At 41.5% G+C, this 17,562-nt stretch overlaps 1 protein-coding gene across 2 annotated transcripts in view; it reads right to left on the bottom strand.

Moving 5' to 3' along the window:
• Positions 1 to 2,004: 2,004 nt before the first annotated feature.
• The window catches only part of LOC113009003 (1-phosphatidylinositol 4,5-bisphosphate phosphodiesterase gamma-1-like), a 40,685-nt gene continuing 25,127 nt past the window's right edge, over positions 2,005 to 17,562 (bottom strand). For both annotated transcript variants that reach the window (XM_026147019.1, XM_026147020.1), the window contains 19 exons: positions 16,415 to 16,534; positions 16,199 to 16,306; positions 15,920 to 16,104; positions 15,271 to 15,471; positions 14,745 to 14,864; positions 14,445 to 14,628; positions 13,098 to 13,175; positions 11,812 to 11,915; positions 11,635 to 11,731; positions 11,481 to 11,547; positions 9,931 to 10,097; positions 7,351 to 7,447; positions 7,040 to 7,264; positions 5,732 to 5,877; positions 5,157 to 5,271; positions 4,895 to 5,056; positions 4,674 to 4,762; positions 3,980 to 4,164; positions 2,005 to 3,852 (listed from right to left, as the gene is read on the bottom strand). In XM_026147019.1, coding sequence (XP_026002804.1) covers positions 3,792 to 3,852; positions 3,980 to 4,164; positions 4,674 to 4,762; positions 4,895 to 5,056; positions 5,157 to 5,271; positions 5,732 to 5,877; positions 7,040 to 7,264; positions 7,351 to 7,447; positions 9,931 to 10,097; positions 11,481 to 11,547; positions 11,635 to 11,731; positions 11,812 to 11,915; positions 13,098 to 13,175; positions 14,445 to 14,628; positions 14,745 to 14,864; positions 15,271 to 15,471; positions 15,920 to 16,104; positions 16,199 to 16,306; positions 16,415 to 16,534 — 2,511 coding nt within the window. In that variant the 3' untranslated portion in view covers positions 2,005 to 3,791. The remainder of the gene's footprint in view (positions 3,853 to 3,979; positions 4,165 to 4,673; positions 4,763 to 4,894; positions 5,057 to 5,156; positions 5,272 to 5,731; positions 5,878 to 7,039; positions 7,265 to 7,350; positions 7,448 to 9,930; positions 10,098 to 11,480; positions 11,548 to 11,634; positions 11,732 to 11,811; positions 11,916 to 13,097; positions 13,176 to 14,444; positions 14,629 to 14,744; positions 14,865 to 15,270; positions 15,472 to 15,919; positions 16,105 to 16,198; positions 16,307 to 16,414; positions 16,535 to 17,562) is intronic.

The following is a 17,562-nucleotide window of genomic DNA, read 5'->3' as shown; positions in this document are numbered from 1 at the left end:
TGGACTAGACCAGGGGTGCCCAATCCCGGTCCTCGAGAGCTACCGTCCTGCAGCTTTTAGATGCATCCTTGTTCCCACACACCCGAATCAAATGAATGGCTTGTTATCAGGCCTTTGCCAAACATGATGGCATGCTGAAGAGGTAATCAAACCATTTGATTCAGCTGTGTTGGAGTAGGGATGCATCTAAAAGCTGCAGGATAGTAGCTCTTGAGGACTGGGATTGGGCAGCCCTGGACTAGACGGTCCCTTTCCTGCCATGGGGTGAAATTACCTGAGACGGTTAACCAGGGCCCCACCCTGGAGCCATACCTGAGGAGGGAGCTAGGTGGAGAGCGGCTGGTTGCCGCACGTTAGGGGACAGAATTTGTTTGGATGCAATTTTTTTTAATCATTAGAAGAAAAAAAAAGAAGAAAAAAATATATATATCAATAAAAATGTGATCACTCCTTTTTCTGGATTTTTGTTTTAAAATGAAAAGACACTCTGCCGATTACATGAAAGAGCTTTATTAAATGGAAACTTGCACATGATTTGCAATGCAGAATAATAATACTGGACAGTTAGCATAGGTGCAGAGAGAAAAACACAACTTGTGTCAACCGCCTAATACACAATGGCTATAGGCCAAAACGATGACCTTTGCATAGAAGTCCCTACCCAGTGCAACTGCAGTGTAGGGAGAAAGAGAGGTTTGTGTCTACGGGGACAGTTAAAGGGAGCTCCAGGTACACAATAATAATTTCTACATAAAGTTATAGTATCTTCAATCTGAAGTCCGCTAGCATCCTTGTAGCACGTTCTTTTATCTATTAAAACAGGATCTACAGCTGTCTGATAAATAAAAGAAGTTATATACAATGAGAAATCAGACAGGGGAGGAGATGAAGTAGCTACAGGGGTGGGTGGTTAAATATAAAGTCATGCAGAGGGTCCAATCAAAGCTGCTTTTGGCAAATTCAGGACCAGTTGGGCCACATCTGTTGATTAAAGTCAGATGATGGAAACTGATCTTGATCGATGGTTTAGAAACAAGGCATGAAATCAGAGCTGGCAGGTAAAAAGAATGCTTTACTAGGTTTTTTTTGTTGTTGTTTTTTTCTTTGCTTGTTTTTTTTTTTTTTTTAGTGATAGCCCTTTATTTGTGGGTGTTTCCCTGTAGAAGCGAACACATCTGAGCCCCTATGCAGACACCCAGGGGAGCGTTCTCGTCTCCTCCCCCACTCACTGTTCTCACACTTCTCTGAAGGTAGTATAGATAAATTTAGAGCCCTTTGAAGAAATATTAAAAAAAAACTTCTCTACGTGGTTTGGTGAGAATTTGTGCTCTCCCCGGCAGAACAAGAAAGTCTATGACAGAAGCCCCCACCACCTGGAGGCAGAGTTCAAGTGATCAACCGAGGACTTGGTCTTGATTAGGAGGAACAGACTTGCATCTTTAGATCCCTTTAAACCCTATTTCATGGGTAGTGGTCAAAAACCAAATGAGCATGTTCCTCTAGACTGTAGATCGTTTTCCCTAAAAGGGAAATTATTCCAGTTGTAAAGAGAGCTCCTGTTCTTTCTTAAATACAAGAGTAATTACACTCCAGAACAAAGGCACATACAGGATACTTCCTTTTTGCTACAAGTGCCCTCTAACCCCTTTTTCCATCCATTACGAACAGTTTAATTTTTCATTCCCCACATTTGTGTAACCTGAGTTTTCGTCTCCCTTTTTATCCTGTTTTTCTTGGTAAAGCCTGAAACAAAGTAAGTGCAAATTTCAGGGGGAGCTTTGTAGGTAAATTATTGTTTAAATTGTACAGCATTCATCTGAAAATGTCAAATGGAAATTTATATTGTGTTTGCATTTGAAAAAGTGCTAGCTGTATTTACTGCTGATTCCCACAATGACTCTTTATAATAATGGCAAATAATAATTAAAGAATAATTTCATTATTTGTTATTGTACTGATTGTTTTTTCCTTTTTAAATAACTTCCAGATCCATCAAAATAATGAATAATGTCTGTTTTCATAAATATTTCATTTTCAAACACTTTCTTTTTCTCACCAATGGTTTAAACTTCCCCAGATTCCATTTCATTAGACACTATTGCCAAAAGTATTAGAAACACGTTGTAGTTTTGTTATGCGATCTACTTTTCATGAAATCTGTCACAGAAAAAACAGTTTGCAATTAATATGTTTCAGCCTTTAGTCCACGATTGTTTTTATAGCTTAGTTTTATGTCTTTTCAGTCCATGAGATACTTATGTTTGTGTTTACTTTTTTCATTCTGCCCTCAGCACAGAACGTTGCTATACTATATGATATTTTCTCGTCAAAGAACATGTTTTCTTCACTTCTAAATGGATTGCATGTGGCTGCTGTAGAAAGCCTGCTAGAGTCTACTCCAGGAAGCAGGTTTATCTAACAACTCTTTGTTAACCCTGAGATCAGGAAAACGCCAGGTTTTCTGTTCCAGAAAGCGAGTTAACTTAAACTCAGTCACTGGGTAAACAGAACTAAACCCACTCAATGTCCTGCTGCTGCTGAATCAGCTGACTGATACTCTGATTCAGCTCCTCATTCACTATGAAAGTGCATAGCACAGGTAATTCATTTAAGGAAATTTACATTTTTAGAAAAACACAAATCCCAGTTAGACCTCAGTTAGCTGTTTTAAGATTTGAGTGCTTTTACCCTCACTCAGATCCATCTCTTCTGTGACCCTGTGGACAGCTGTGTAACTGTCAGCCTATCAACAAGTTTAGAGCACTGTAGCAGTTACTGTTTATGTTAAATTGATCTGTATGAAGCGTTAGACAGACAACACACTGGTCAATGAACTTCATTTCCCGTGTTGCTATCGGTCATACTATCAGTCACAGATGTTGGAGATGAATATTTGAATGAAGATTAGGCTGAAAGGGCATTAAGAGTCTAAAAATGTATTTTAAATTGGCTTTTTAGGCAAAATGCGGTGTGTTCTGTAGATTTCATGTTGAAATGTGTTCACAGATTGATATTCAGTCATTAACTCATTAAATTAAAGTCAAACATCAGGCTGAATGGTAGAGAGTCTGAAAATCAGAATTTGAATCTGATGTTTTCGACTAAAAAAAAATCACCTGAATCTTTCTCATTGGATCAACTCAGACCCAGATTTGCCCACAGGTAGCCTATGATAGGCTCCACAATGGATCAAAAACTATGTTCAGGTTGGAGTCCACTTGCACAACAGAAAAGATTAAAAATGGACAAGAATCACAGATTCATACTGGATCGGGCCTGGATTGAATTCGGCTTCAGTAATTTCCCAGTTCATGCGTTTTTGGTCCGTTTTGGATGCACATCTCATGTAAAGGACTGTGAACACGATAGAAAATTTTAAATTTCATATAAAAGTTTGTAAGGTCTGTAATGATAACAGACTGGTCCAAGCAAATTAAAATGATAAATGTTATAGTCAGCACTGGCACATGTTCACATTCCTCCATTCATTTGATTAAAATTGAGACTCTGCACTATATTCCCCTGTTGCATTGTGGTATCTGATCTTCAGTGATGAGTGTTTCCTTTCTCTACTCATGCAAGTGAGTAGAGAAAGAAAACACTTATGAGCAGTTCTGAAACTGAAAACCTTGAGCTTCTGATATCAGAGTTAATCAACTAAGAGTTTATCAGACTAACAGTTTATTGAATATGCTTCCTGGAACCGAGCCCTGTTCTATTCAGGCTGTCACCACACAACCTATGAGGCACAGTTTGTGTTGGAGTTTAGCGCTCTCGGGTGGACGGGAGGATTAGCTGCGCTTTGCTATCACCTGTTGTCTCAGCTTCTCCCTTCTCTTCTTCTCCATCAGCCTGAAAGAGCAGCAAGAAAAACAGTGACAGATTAGTGGAAGACAGACAGATAGCAGATGTAGCAGATACAGATGTAATTTGGAGATGTTAAATTAAAGCTTGCAGGAGCCACTGCTAAGGGACTAACCTGCGGTTGCGAGCCTCCACCAGCTCACTCAGCTGGTCCTGAGCGGCTCGGAGCTCCTCCAGACTTTGCTGATAGCTCAGGTCTGCGGAGCCTGACCTCTCCAGGAGAGAAACCTGGTTGGACAGCTCGCAGGTTCGATCTCGCAACCGCTGGATGGATGTGTACAAGTTCTCATCGTCTTCCTCCTTGTAGCCACAAGGTGGATAGAGAATGCAACAGCTTTATTTCAGAATGTAATACTTAACAGTGGGATTTGATAAATGTGGATTTGTAATGAATCATAAATTTTGAACATTTTTAACAATTCATGAATTTGTGACTTTTAGTGCCTAGTTGAAAAAAGAGGCTGTGTGATATTTGTTTTGTGGAAATAATGATGAAGACGTGGTCAAAAAGGTTATTTCACGCTGGAATTTTCACGTTCAGATGGTGGTGTTCAGCTTCAACTAACAGCAGTGCTGCTAACTGGAAATCCAGAAATCATCAAATATGACTGTGCTTAGTGAACTTTATTTGCTGATACCATGTTATTTGTGGCTATGTATCTCACAGCGGTGAAAGTCAGGGGTTCTGTGTGTAGATTCCACATCAACAGATCTTTGAACTACAAATGGAAACCAAAAATCTTGCCTCATGCCTGCAGAGTACTATTATTCAGATGTCCTGTTTGTTGCAGAGATAAAGTAGCCCAAACCTTAGCATTGACGATTTCTATGTGAACCAGAAGGGACGCTAGCTCGAGCTCCTCACTGTAGCTGTTCTTTAGAGGTACACTCCTGTAGCCTGGTAAAACAGAAAATTAAACCAATTCAATGTAAATTAAGATTAGGAAATATTTCCAGAAACATTGCAATCTAAAAAATACAAAAATAAATAACTCCTAAGTTTGTATTCTGGAGACATTTGCGCACTCACCTGTTTTGAGCAGACGGACTGGGTAGGTTGCCTGTGCCAGGAAGTTGGGATCGCTGAACATGTCCTCCTCGTAGACAGTGAAGCGCAGAAAGGCGAAGGTGGGGTTGTGGATATCAAACACAAACTGCTTCTGCACCCACACAGGATTCAGACCATTATCAGCTAGGAGGGTGGAGAAAAGCAGAGGGTTAACACTGCAGTGAGTGCACATAAACTGCTGAAATGTTGCATTTTCATTGCTGCTATGCAGCAGCTGTCTTACCTACAACATCTGTCTTGCACTTGTAGCCGTCATAGTCGGCTCCACAGATTTCCAACTCTACAAAAGGACAGACAATGCTCCGGCCATTCTTAGGCAGATGGCGAGCTCCCAGCACCTGGGAAACACAGAGCAAGAATAAGCAAGACAGTGGGAAAATTGGACACTTAGATTATTAAAGTGGGCCAGGAGCACTTATAGACAAAGTAAAATCGGTCTGTATTTTTTAGAAATCAGCTGAAATTGGCTCATGATCATATTGTCAGACAACTGACTTCATATGATATTTTTTTCACTCCGCTTTGAAAAAAGGGGGGAGCAAAAATACCACCTTCTGTATGAACTGATCTGCCAAAACGGTGGCTGAGTGTGACTTTGTGGCCTTTCTAACTCTAGCTATGGTCAGTTTCTTCCATTAACTTTCATTATGGTTCAAAGAACAATAAAAGTGTAGTTTTAAGCTTGTTCTCACCTAGAAAGGGAGCATGCCTGGACAATGTGAACTGCTCCTTTGCTTTCTCTTAGGATTGACTTAGCTGTACAATCAAACTCCCTCTATCCTGCTTATTTAATCTGACCTGTAATTGGATGGTGATTGGCTCCACGTGCAATGTGTCCTTGTCGAAAGGGTCAAACATGTCATCCCTCATGATGTCAGGCTGGGGAACATAGCCACTCCCACCTCCAAGCATGAACAAAGCTTGGTTCAGCTGCATGGGTTTATCTACAAACAGACAGGTTTTAAAGAATGAGTGTAAAATTGTATTTAGCATCACTAATTGATTACTGATCCATCACAGGTTGAGTATGTGGACAGACTGCAGCCTGTTGTTCTTAGAGGCAAATAGGAGCTTTTCTGTTAAAGTAAGCCAGATGTTACACTGTATCAATGTCTCCCCCTGGTGGCCACTGCTTGAGTCAAATTTGTTAGGAATTTGTTAGCGATAACTTGCTCAGGAGCCAGGCCCGGGGAGCGTGCCTGAGGGCAAGCATCAGCCGAGTGTAAAGCAGTGGGAACAAGAGTCTGCACCTCCAAATCTGAGGCCATGGTACTCAGCTGGAAAAGGTGTGTGTCCACTCCAGGTCAGGGACGAGTTCCTACCCTGAGTTGAGGAGTTTAAGTATCCAGGGTGACAGGTCACCAGTGATGGTAGAAGGGAGCGGGAGATCCACAGACAGATTGGTGCTGTGACTGCAGTGATGTGGATGCTGTTACGGTCTGTCGTGGTGAAGAGAGATCTGAGTATAAAAGTGAAGCTTTCGATTTACCAGTTGTTTTACGTCTCCACCCTCACCTATGGTCACAAGCTGTGGGTAGTGACCAAAAGAACAAGACTGTGGATAAAAACGGTGGAAATGAGCTTCCTCCGAAGAGTGGCTGGCCTCTCTCTTAGAGATAGGGTGAGAAGTACAGCCCTCCAGGAGGGGCTCAGAGTAGAGCAACTGCTCCCCCACATCGAAAGGAGCCAGTTGAGGTGGTTCGGGCATCTGTCACGGATGCCTCCTAAGTGTCTCCCGGGTGAGGTGGGTCTGCCCGGCCTCTTGCTCCTCCTCACTCCTCCAATGGGAGGAGGCTACGGGACAGACCCAGAACACGCTGGAGAGATTATATCTCTCGGCTGGCCTCGGAACACCTTGGTGTTCTCCCACACAAGCTGGAGGAGGTAGCCAAAGAGAGGGAGGTCTGGGCTTCTCTACTTAGGCTGCTGCCCCCACAACCCAGCCCCAGATAAGTGGAAAAAGATGGATGGATAAATTTCTCTGAGAACAGACATGAATTAGTGTCTGAGATGAGGAAAATCTTACAACTTGCCATCAACCCATGCTGTCTTGGACTCACTGTGTGGATAGAAAGGCTCTCTACAGTAATGCATCCACACACTAACCTGGGGTCTGGAAATTGAGTGCAACCAGCTGTGAGCCGCAGAGCCACATAGGTAGAGGGTCATAGTTGGAGGAGTCCAGCCTCTGTCCTCTGGGATAAATCCTGGAAAGCTGACGACGGTTGTACTGCAGAAAGCGTTTCCCTCGGCCACGGGTCGCAAACTTTTCTGCCTTTGTCTCCGGGAAGGAGGACATATCCCGGTAACATGCTCGCTCCGTCCCAATCTCTGCAAATGAAACAGGAAGTGAGACATGAGATTGCATACAGCAACAGTTTATAATGGTAAAAGAAATGAAATGGTATGGTCCTTACTGTCCTCATTGAAGGGCACTGGTCTGCAGTAGACCACGAGGTCAGACAGCTCCACTGCAATCTTCTTCCTCCTCTCCATCTGTTTCTCCTCCTGCATCTGTTACCATGGAGATGAGACAACCATACAAATATGAACATTTCTTAAACATATGTTACATTTTTTTCTGCAAACGGTTTTCACACCATGAAAACAACAACATGGACAACAAGGAGCAACATTCCTGACCGCTCTGCTCAGACTATGCATGTGACAAATAAAGAATCTTGAATCTTGAACATGGCATCATCTTCTGACAACATTAACTATATTTTCTATAAACAACCGACATTATAACAGCATGTATCTGACATATGAGTATGAGGAAACTGTCAAGTTTGGAGTTTCACTATTTGACAAGGTTGTCCCGTAGAAAACTTTATACATTCACACTCTCTACTCTAGCTGAGATTACTGCTGGTGGTGTAGCAGTTTGATTCAAAAACATGCTTCAGCAGCTTCTAGGAATCCCATTTGGAATGTACCCACCTATGACCTACAACTCTTATATCAACTTAAACTGACAGCAACTTCCAACTAAGTTCCCCATGTATCATTCTGTGATGTAAACAGTGGACTAGGAAACAGATCCAAGCATCTTGAGGGGATTGCTTTCTCCACTGCCATGTTGAACCTAAATGCCCAGACCCGGTTACAGAGACAAAATCCAAGTGCATTTATTGCTATCGCTTGAGAATTTAACCACAACACCTTTGACAACGCAATAACCACCTTCACCCAGCAGGCTAGCTGCCCCACCAAAAATGACAGGACAATAGATCTGCTCCAAACCTGATCCTCCCCCCCACACGCTTAGTCGTTTGGATCACAGCCTGGTTCACATCACTCTGTGCAATGCCCCTTTAGTCAAGAGATAGCCTGTGACCACAAGGACGGTGGGGAAATAATCAGTGGATGCTTTTGTGGCTCTCCAGGGCTGTTTTGAGGTGACTAATTGCCAAGCACTCTGTGGGAGGATATCGATGGGCTCACAGAATTAACCACAGACTACATAAATTTGTACACCGACTCCACAATTGCAACAGAGAGTGTGAAGTGTTATCCAAACAACAAGCCATGGGTAACAAAGGACATCAAAGCACTGCTCAACAGGAAAAAGAGAGCTTTGAGGTCTGCTAACAGGGAGGCAGTGAGAGAAGTTCAAAATGAACTGAAGGCATAAGTCAGGGAGGCCAAGGACAAATACAGGAGGGAGCTGGAGTGGAAATCTCAGCAAAACAACATGAGGGAGGTCTGAAGACCATCACTGGTTTAAGGCCAGCCAACAGCAGTGGAGTCGAAGAAGTGGGGAGTTAGCATGCAAGAGTCAACAAAGTGATTCCCACAGTGTTTTTGTGTTTCTCACAGACTTGTGTGTTGCTGATCACAAAACACAGGAAACATATCTCCTATCCCGTCTCCCTTTCTCTTCACCCCAAACACCACAGACTTTAGGCTGGTGATGAGGAAGAATGCAGCAAAGCACAACCATCTGCAGCTTAATGAGGTAACGACCTAGGAACTGGTTGTGGGCATGAGGAGGACAACAACACCAGTGATCCCTATTTCCATTCCCAAGCTCTGTTTGGAGACAGCAGAGGGTTACAAGAACCTCAGTGTTCACACTAACAGTAAAGTGGACTTCTGCAAGACTGAGAGCGTGTTCAAGTTTTACACTACACCATAACGTAGGGGTAGGGAACTGCAGGTTTTAGATGTGTCCTTGATCCATCACAGCTGATTTAAATGGCTAAATGACCTCCTCAACATGTCTTGAAGTTCTCAAGAGACCTGTTAATGAACTAATCATTTGATTCAGATGTGTTGACCCAGGGTGAGATCTAAAACCTGCCCTCGAGGCCTGGAGTTCCCTCACCCCTGCTGTAGTGTATTAAAGAAGACATGAAAATGTGGTGCATGTAGACAATTTTAAAGTGAAATCTGAATACAACATTGTCAGGAGCAGATGATGTCCTCGGCAAGTGACTAAAGTGCTTTGACCAGGTGAAGAGAGAGCCCCCTTCATAGCACAGATATAACTCACCAACCCATTAATCTCTCAGTTTGTCACCCCCAAAATTAGATATTCAGCAAGACAAAACTGCTAAGCTCACCACAGGCTCGGACCCATAAATGCAGACTCCGCTTAGAGATGAAAACATTTCCTAATCTCTAAATTTTTTATATGTAGTTTCCTGCTTTATGATCAAAAGAGTAACCATAAGTCAGTTTGACAAACACAGCAAACATCCAGTCCAATCGAGCATAAAGATAAAACAAATCATTTTACACAAACATCTGAAAAATATTCATACTTAATTGTTCTAGAAAAGCCACATATATCATATACATAGTCATAAATATTGCTATTTACAAAATTTAGTTGTGATGCGAAGTGTAATCGAGGCTCTGTCACGTTTTCATGTAAGCAAGGAAAGTCCTTAAGTGAAGTCCTGACGACCTGCGGTCTAATTATTCAAGTAGCAAAAACTCTAACAGATGTGTTTGCACTCATCTGTGTATGTGTGCGGAGTTGCACTCACTCGTGCATCAGCATTCTGTGCAGCCTCTCTGATCTTGCTGACCCAGCCGGTGAGATCTTCCAGACTGTCAGCTGCTACGTCCAGAGTCTGGACCGGATGAGAAGAGAGGTGTTGGGAGTGGATAGTGAACACAAAGGCCCGGGAATTCTTTCCATCTTTATGCACCACTGCAGAGATTAAAGGAGGTACAAGTGGAATGAGAAAAAAGGGAGGGAAGAAGTTAGAATTGGATAAATGTGCCTGTGTAGTTTCTCATTCATCTAGGTCATGATAGTCTTGAGAGCTGGTTTATGAAAACATTTTACTGATCATCCAAGAGGCTTCTTCAGTCCTAAAACAACTGGCTGGACTTCCTGGTTTTGAATTTTGAGCCCAGTATCATCTACATGTGCAAAGCAGTATTATGCCTAGGTAAGAGCCCAGAGCTTTACTTTCCACTAATGAATCCACGCAAATCTAAAACCCTGACTAATTTAATTTAGGCCAATCTCACCTTCAAGTTCATCATCTTTTGCATTTCTGCCTCGCTACCAGTGATGGGTTTTTTTTTTAGACTGCTCTGTTTTGTGGCCTCTGTGATGCACGACAAGTCTCTTTCATTCTGTGTCAAAACACAGAAATCTTGAACTTGAAATTCATGTTGGTGACGATGATGAAGTCTTAAAGTTGAGAAAGTTGAGACATGTGGAAGTCACAGCAGGGGCAAGCCTGCAAGGAGTGAGAACAGGACTTCCACAGAGCAATCTAAAAACAGCATTAACAAAATCTGTTATGCTGTTTTTACTTTAATACTTCAATACTAATATAACTCTGTAGAGCCCAGTTGTCACCATGTAAGTGCAACCGCTTCACCCACATTTGTGACTAAAAATACACCTGCAGTAGAAATGTATCATGTGTATGAATAAAAAGTGACGCCCAATTTTTCAACAAAAACACTGATTCAGATCAACTGTTAACTTAGTCTGAAACCATGTTTCAATTTGGTAGCTTAAGGTTGACAGCAGCTATCCAGCTTTAAATAAGGGCTTGGAGTGTACAAGATGTATGTATTTCACATAAAAACCCACAATTACCTCACTCAGGAGATACAATACTGTCAGAGTCCTTTTTTGCCTCGTAATAATGTTGGAAAGCATTCCAAGAAGATAAAGGCTTATTTTTTTATATACCTTATTTAGGTTGCATGTACACCTTATCTTATTTGACACTACTTTACTTATTTCTTTTCTTTTGCATGTAAGAAATTGTTTTCTTTAAAATAATATTTTTTAATATGACATGTAAAACAATAAATTGTTCTGGTAAACACATGTATGCAGTTAAACTATTAAAAACATTGCATTGTCTAAAATACAAACCAGAGAGCAGCTCGTTTTAAAAGACCAAATCCTCGATTTCTAAAATAGTCAATGATCCTAGTTGTGGACTGATCTTTTTGATCAAGGTTAAATTTCAACATCATTTTGAGCAGGAACTAGTCCCTTCCTGCAGTAATTATTTAATATACCTGATAAAACTATAACACATAAGAACGTTTATCCACTAACCCAGGTGGCAGGTTGGTACATCTATGAAGCCTTTGAGGAAAGTTCCCAGAGGACTGTTCTCTGTGGACTGACACAAAAGAATAAATATTTGTCAGAATAATACACAGTGAAAGCTGGAAGCTCATTTGAAAGTAGTGAGTGAATCAGAGCTCACTGCTTCATCCATCTCTCTAGTGGGGGAACTAGGGACCTCCTCTACATAGTTTGCAGGGAACCACAGCTGCTTCTTTCCTCCATAGTCACCTCTCCACCTAAAGGCAGGTCGCATATCAACAGCAAGAAGGTATGCAGAAAACAGAAGAAGGTACATGTGCACCTGAGCGTCACTCACCAGCCGCCCTCCTGCTTATCCACATTCAGGATGAGCGCTTGTTTGGGGAAACATAGCTCGTCTTCTCTCTGAGCTCGATAGTCATACAGAGCTTTGACCGTACACTAAAACATGCAGGGAGAAACAGGACCAATTCACAAACTCTGATGCAATTAAGAAAACACAATTTTAGAGAAATGAGAACGCACTTTGAGACATAACTAATGCTGTGGAGGTTTGAAACGTGAATTAAAGTGATAAGAAGCATCACATGTGTTGCTTTCACTGAGTTCATTGCAGCATTTATGCCACTGTTACGGCCCTAGCTGGGCCTCCTGATACTGCCCTTGTGTGGGCATGGTGTTTTCTTCTCCCTCTCCTCCTCCTTCGTTCTGGCCCCTCCCCTTGTCTCTCTCTGCCCCTGCCCTTTCCTTTAGGTCACACCTGCTGCTCATCTGCCTTCTGGTGTGTGGCTCTTTGTGAGTAGTGCTTAACTGAGCAGTGATTGCCCATGAGTGACGCAGCCTTCATTAGTTTGTGTGGCCTGCCTGGATATTGTTTGCTAGCAGCATTGCTGTCTCTTTCTGTTGAAGCCTTATTGTTGCTTTCTTTGTTGAAGTGGTCATTACCACTTTGGGTTGACCTCCCTGATTTCTCATTAAAGCAGCGGTGCTGTCTCCTTTTGTTGTTGCCATTTATATGATTATTGAGGTGTTTGCCTACAATAAAGATCTATTTTATATTAAATACCTCTGCCTGGCGTTCTTTTCATTCCACCTGGATCTAACTGTTACTGTCCCCCACCCTCATCGCCTAGCTTTTAAGTGGGGACGTAACAGCCACATTGTGCTTTAGATGCAGCCGCTTGATGGCGCCAAAGTTAATTACATTTTTTTTAAACTGTCTCTTAAAAACACAGCTGGTTCTTTCCTTCTGTTCTTTCTTCGTTTGTTTCTTTCAGTCACAGCTTCTCTTTTTAAATAAACAGTCTCTCTTTTTGGTTCCTTTAATTATTCTAAAAGCACAAACCCCACTCTCTTCTTTGGTGCCAGTAGTTTTACTGTTAGCCCCTCAAGAAGGACATTGGACTCCCCATACCCGACTGAAAACAAACATTTCCTGTACTTTGTACTTGTGCTGCTACTGCAGAGAGCTGCCAAAGGCTATTAGACCGTGTTTCCATAGTAGCAAAATGAGGCAATTAAAACTACTAATCATTTACTAAAGAATATGATAATATGTGATAATCAATAAACAAACCCATTAAACTTAAGGGCCATAGGCCATGTGTTTCCAGTCACACTCACCCGTGCTGTGGGCATCTTATTAGCCTCCACATAGAAATGAGGAGTGCGAACTTCATACAGCGCTCCATAGTCAAGCTCCTGGAAAAATAAATAATCAAGTTTTCAGCCACCGTTTTTGTTTTGTTACTTCTGACTGACTTTGAATTAATTCAACATACACTAACATCAATATTTGACTTTGGCAATGTTTAATAGAAGCATTCCACCATTGGAACAGTGTGCATGTTTAACAGGAAATACAAGGTCTGCCTTTTTGTTTGCTATTGTCAGACATAGACTAAACAACAACGAAATATTAGGCACATTAAATTATTATTAGATTAATGACTCCGTTGCACCCTAAAACTCTGAAAATCAGCTTTTTATATGTTCATATTGAATGGAAATTCACTTAGTTGTGTAGCATTTCTTGATGAGTAGTAGTAGTATAATGTAAGAACTGATTTTGTACAATTTTAACAAGCATGAAAGCCAATATTTAGTATCAGCACCTTTATTCTTCAACATAGCCTGAGATCTTTTAGGCAAGGTTTCTTGTCATTTCTGTAAATATTCTTCAGGAATGGTTCTCAAAGCTTCTTTAAAGTCATTCCAAAGCTCTTCTTTGGATCATGGCTGCCTTTTGTTCTGTTCTCTGTCAAACTGATCCCGCACCACTACAGCAATGTTGGGACTCAGGATCTGGGGGTGCCATGACTGACAGTGTTCCATTGGTGTGTTTTTGTATGCAGCTATGCTTTTACTGCATACGTAATGTATCAGGGATCATTCTTATGCTGAAAAATATAGCTGCTGCCATTCAGGTGCTTTCCAGATGCTATTGCATGACTGATCAAAATCTGATGGTACATTTCTACATAATTCCATCAATTCTATTAAGATCCCCATCCCCACTGGCTGAAATTCAATAGTGTATAAAAATGGTTGCCACTGATTTTCAGTCCAGCTCTTCTGTAATTTGGCATATGTCTGATTTTTCACTGTGCATTTTTCGTGATTCAACCAGTGAAATGTAAACAAATGATGTGTCTTTGTGACCGGCTGCTAGTTACAAAACGATAAAATGTAAAATTCGTTCTTTGCCAAGTTGTCTGTTATGTGTAACAACACAGGTCCGTGCCTTGAGTTAGATGCATTTTTATGTTTGAATAATTCAGTGTTGAGTGGCTCAACAAACAATCAAAACACTGAAAATGGTCCAGTACAAGGACTGGACTGAAAAGGAGTGAAAATTTCATTACATTTTGTCTCCCTGTAGAGAAAATAAAAAGAAATGAGGGGGCGCTTAAGACTACACAATACTGTACAACAAGGTTATGCTTTGAAGTGAGGTGTGTCTTGACCAACCGTGGTGCCCATCCGGTCCAGAGTGTCTTCATTGATGGGGTAGCGGAGCCTCATTTTACGATACAGAGGATGTTTCTCATAGTAGCTCACCAGATCCACCAGACTCTCAAACTCTGCCGAGCTACCCAACATGAAGAGACGGCCTTCTTGCTGGATACGGCAGTGTTTGATCTTACCCTCTGCCCTACACACAAAAAAGTTATAGACAAAAATAAATGACATTTTTATGCTGGCTTTAAGAATTAACTGAGCAGAGACCAGAACTCATATTTTTGTCCTTTACGGTGTGTCAAGTTCTACCTGAAGGAGATGGCGTAGGAGTTGTGTTCACTGCGTTTTCGAACCAGGAAAGCTCCGTCTCTGGGCACACGCATCAGCATGTGTTCAGCCTGAACACGGGACAGGTTGGAGTGGTACCACCTGAACAGCAACAAACTTCATTTTAACAGTTTGTTATTTGCACTGTCACTTGTGGAGTACATTGAGCAATGAATTCAGTTTGCTCCCTGGGCTTCAACCTTTTAAATTGCTGGCAGGACAAAAGCTGTTACTTTAATTTTATGATTGTTTTAATGAACTAATTACTAACATAATTCAAAGACGATTTGATTCAGTAATGAAAATTATGTAACCTGCAGTCTATAAAATACAATAAATATTAAAGGCATCAATAATAAAGATTCATATTTTTTCCTCTATTCTAGCATCATTTTGCTTACATTACAGGACATTTTTAATGCACGACTTGAACTTGTAATGTATTTTTACACTAAAGTATCAATACATTTACCCTCTACTTTATTATATTAAGATGTGAGTCACTCACTCTCGGCTTTCGTGTGCATTCGGCTGAGGTACAGGGTTTCCCAGCCTCATCTCAAACTCGTTGCAGCGGAGCGGCGTGTCTCTATAGTGGCAGATGAGCCGGTAGAGGCTGTCAAACACCAGGTTATCAGTCAGGTAGAAGCGGGTGGAGCCAGACTCTTGACGTGAATGTATCCTGCAGTGCTGGACCCGACCAGAGCGCCTGGAAGGCGAATAAGATTGCATTAGTACTGTGATTTAGTTCCTTCTCTCTAGTCTCTTTAGTCCTATCTTCTTCAGTCAGAGTTTTATCATATGTGGGTCCCTGAACTGTCGATGATTTATTCTTCTGTAGGCAACTTCTAAACATTTAGGTTCCTTATTTGCTAAAGTTTTTTTTAAGCCTAGTTACCGCTAGTCATTTTAGGAAAGCCTGGGCTTTCCTAAGCGAGTCTGTCTAGTGTGTAAAGCTGTTCTGTTAATGAACTTTCAAGATAATTAGAAACCTTTTCTGACATTCCTGGATATGGGGTTTGGAGATAATTTAAATTTGAGATGTCTGATCATGAAATGGCAATTTTTTTTTTACAAATGTTGTTGTTTTTTTTCTTTCTCTGCACCAGATTGTGTTACTAATTTATCAGCTATTTTATGACAGAAAACACACGGACCAGAAGGAGAGGGTGTAATCTCCAACAAATGTCTCACTCTCCCGGACCAGGAAGGTGCCGTCTTTGGCCCCGCCCTCGCAGTACTCCTGCAGGAGTTTCTCAGCCACCTGTCGGCCATCGCGTCCTCCACCCAGCTTCCCATGAAACCAGCGCTCTGCACAGTGCTGCTCATTGTTGTTGCACTCCTGACCAATTACAAAGACATAGGAGGTAGTAATACCAAAGTTGGTTGCGAAAGCACCAAGTTTTGCCATGTGTTGCTATGTGCCACTTTTCTACCTCCTTTCCTTCATCATCCTCCTCTTCATCAGCTGTCTGATAATGAGACGTCTCCTCAGAGTAGTAAATCTTATTACTGGTCAAGACAAAATAATGTGGCGTCCATGTCTGCAAATGGATACACACATTTTAGACACACAACGATCAGTATAGTTAGAGTTAGAGGTTAAAGTATATTTTCTTCATAATCACTTAGCCAAGCTTACACAAACTCACATGGTCAATGGGGTCTTCGAGGTAAAGGATGCCGTTCTTTAGGGAGTTACTGATGTCGTTTTCAGAGTAGCTGGCTGACGTCACCTCTTCATACAGGGTTCCTTCAACCAGCTTCTTGTGCTGTGACAGAGGAAGAAAGAAAGATGCTGAGCACCACAGGTTTACTGTCCCAGGAAAATCTCAACCAGGTGTATTTTCCATTAATGTGGAATCTGAAATGTTAATTGACAGCTCAAGGTAAACAGTGATCTCATTGTCAGACATCACCATTTAGGGAATGGAACTGTCAGTGTTTGCATTTGTACGATTTCAACACGGCCTGAAATGATATCAAAGAACTGGCCACCATGCCATGACATACAAGCCATTTTTAAGTAAAATCAAGGGGAAGAAAAATCTACACATACAAATCAAAACAGTGTATTATTTTGCCGCACTCATTACCAAAGCAGTTTTTCTTGAGTTTCTTGTCATAATCAGAAACCTTTTTCTCTTTTTAAATTATGACAAGTTGTGTGGAAAAAAATGTGGGAAAAAATATATCTTGCCTAGGTGGAGGTAAGAGTATGCAAGTGATATCAAGACAAGAAATAAATACCTGGCATTATAAATTTTATAGTGGTTTGAAAAAGTGTTTGTCCCCTTCCTGATTTCTCCCTTAGCAGCAACAACTGCAATTAAGCATTTGTGATAACTGGTAGTGAAGCACTGTGGAGGGATTCTGACCCACTCATCTTTGCAGAATTGTTATAATTCATCCACATTGGAGGGTTTTCCAGCATGAAACACCCTTTTAAGGTCATGCCACAGCATCTCAGTCAGATTCAGGTCAGGACTTCGACCAGGCCCCTCCAAAGTCTTCATTTTGTTTTTCTTAAGCTATTCAGAAGTGGACTTGCTGGTGGGCTTGGGTTCATTGTCCTGCTGCAGACCTGAGGTGTGCTTCAGCTTGAGGTCACAAACAGATGGCTGGACTTTCTCCTTCAGGATGTTTTGGCAGACAGCAGCATTCATGGTTCATTTAACACAGCAAGTCTTCCAGGTCCTGACCTGCCCCAGACCATCACACTGTTAATATGATGTTCCTGTTACTTTTACGCCAGATGTAATGAGGCACACACCTTCCACAAAGTTTAACTTCTGTCTCA

The sequence above is a fragment of the Astatotilapia calliptera genome, chromosome 17 (assembly GCF_900246225.1).
Source record: "Astatotilapia calliptera chromosome 17, fAstCal1.2, whole genome shotgun sequence".
Taxonomy (NCBI): domain Eukaryota; kingdom Metazoa; phylum Chordata; class Actinopteri; order Cichliformes; family Cichlidae; genus Astatotilapia; species Astatotilapia calliptera.
This window is presented reverse-complemented; position numbering and strand designations above follow the sequence as displayed.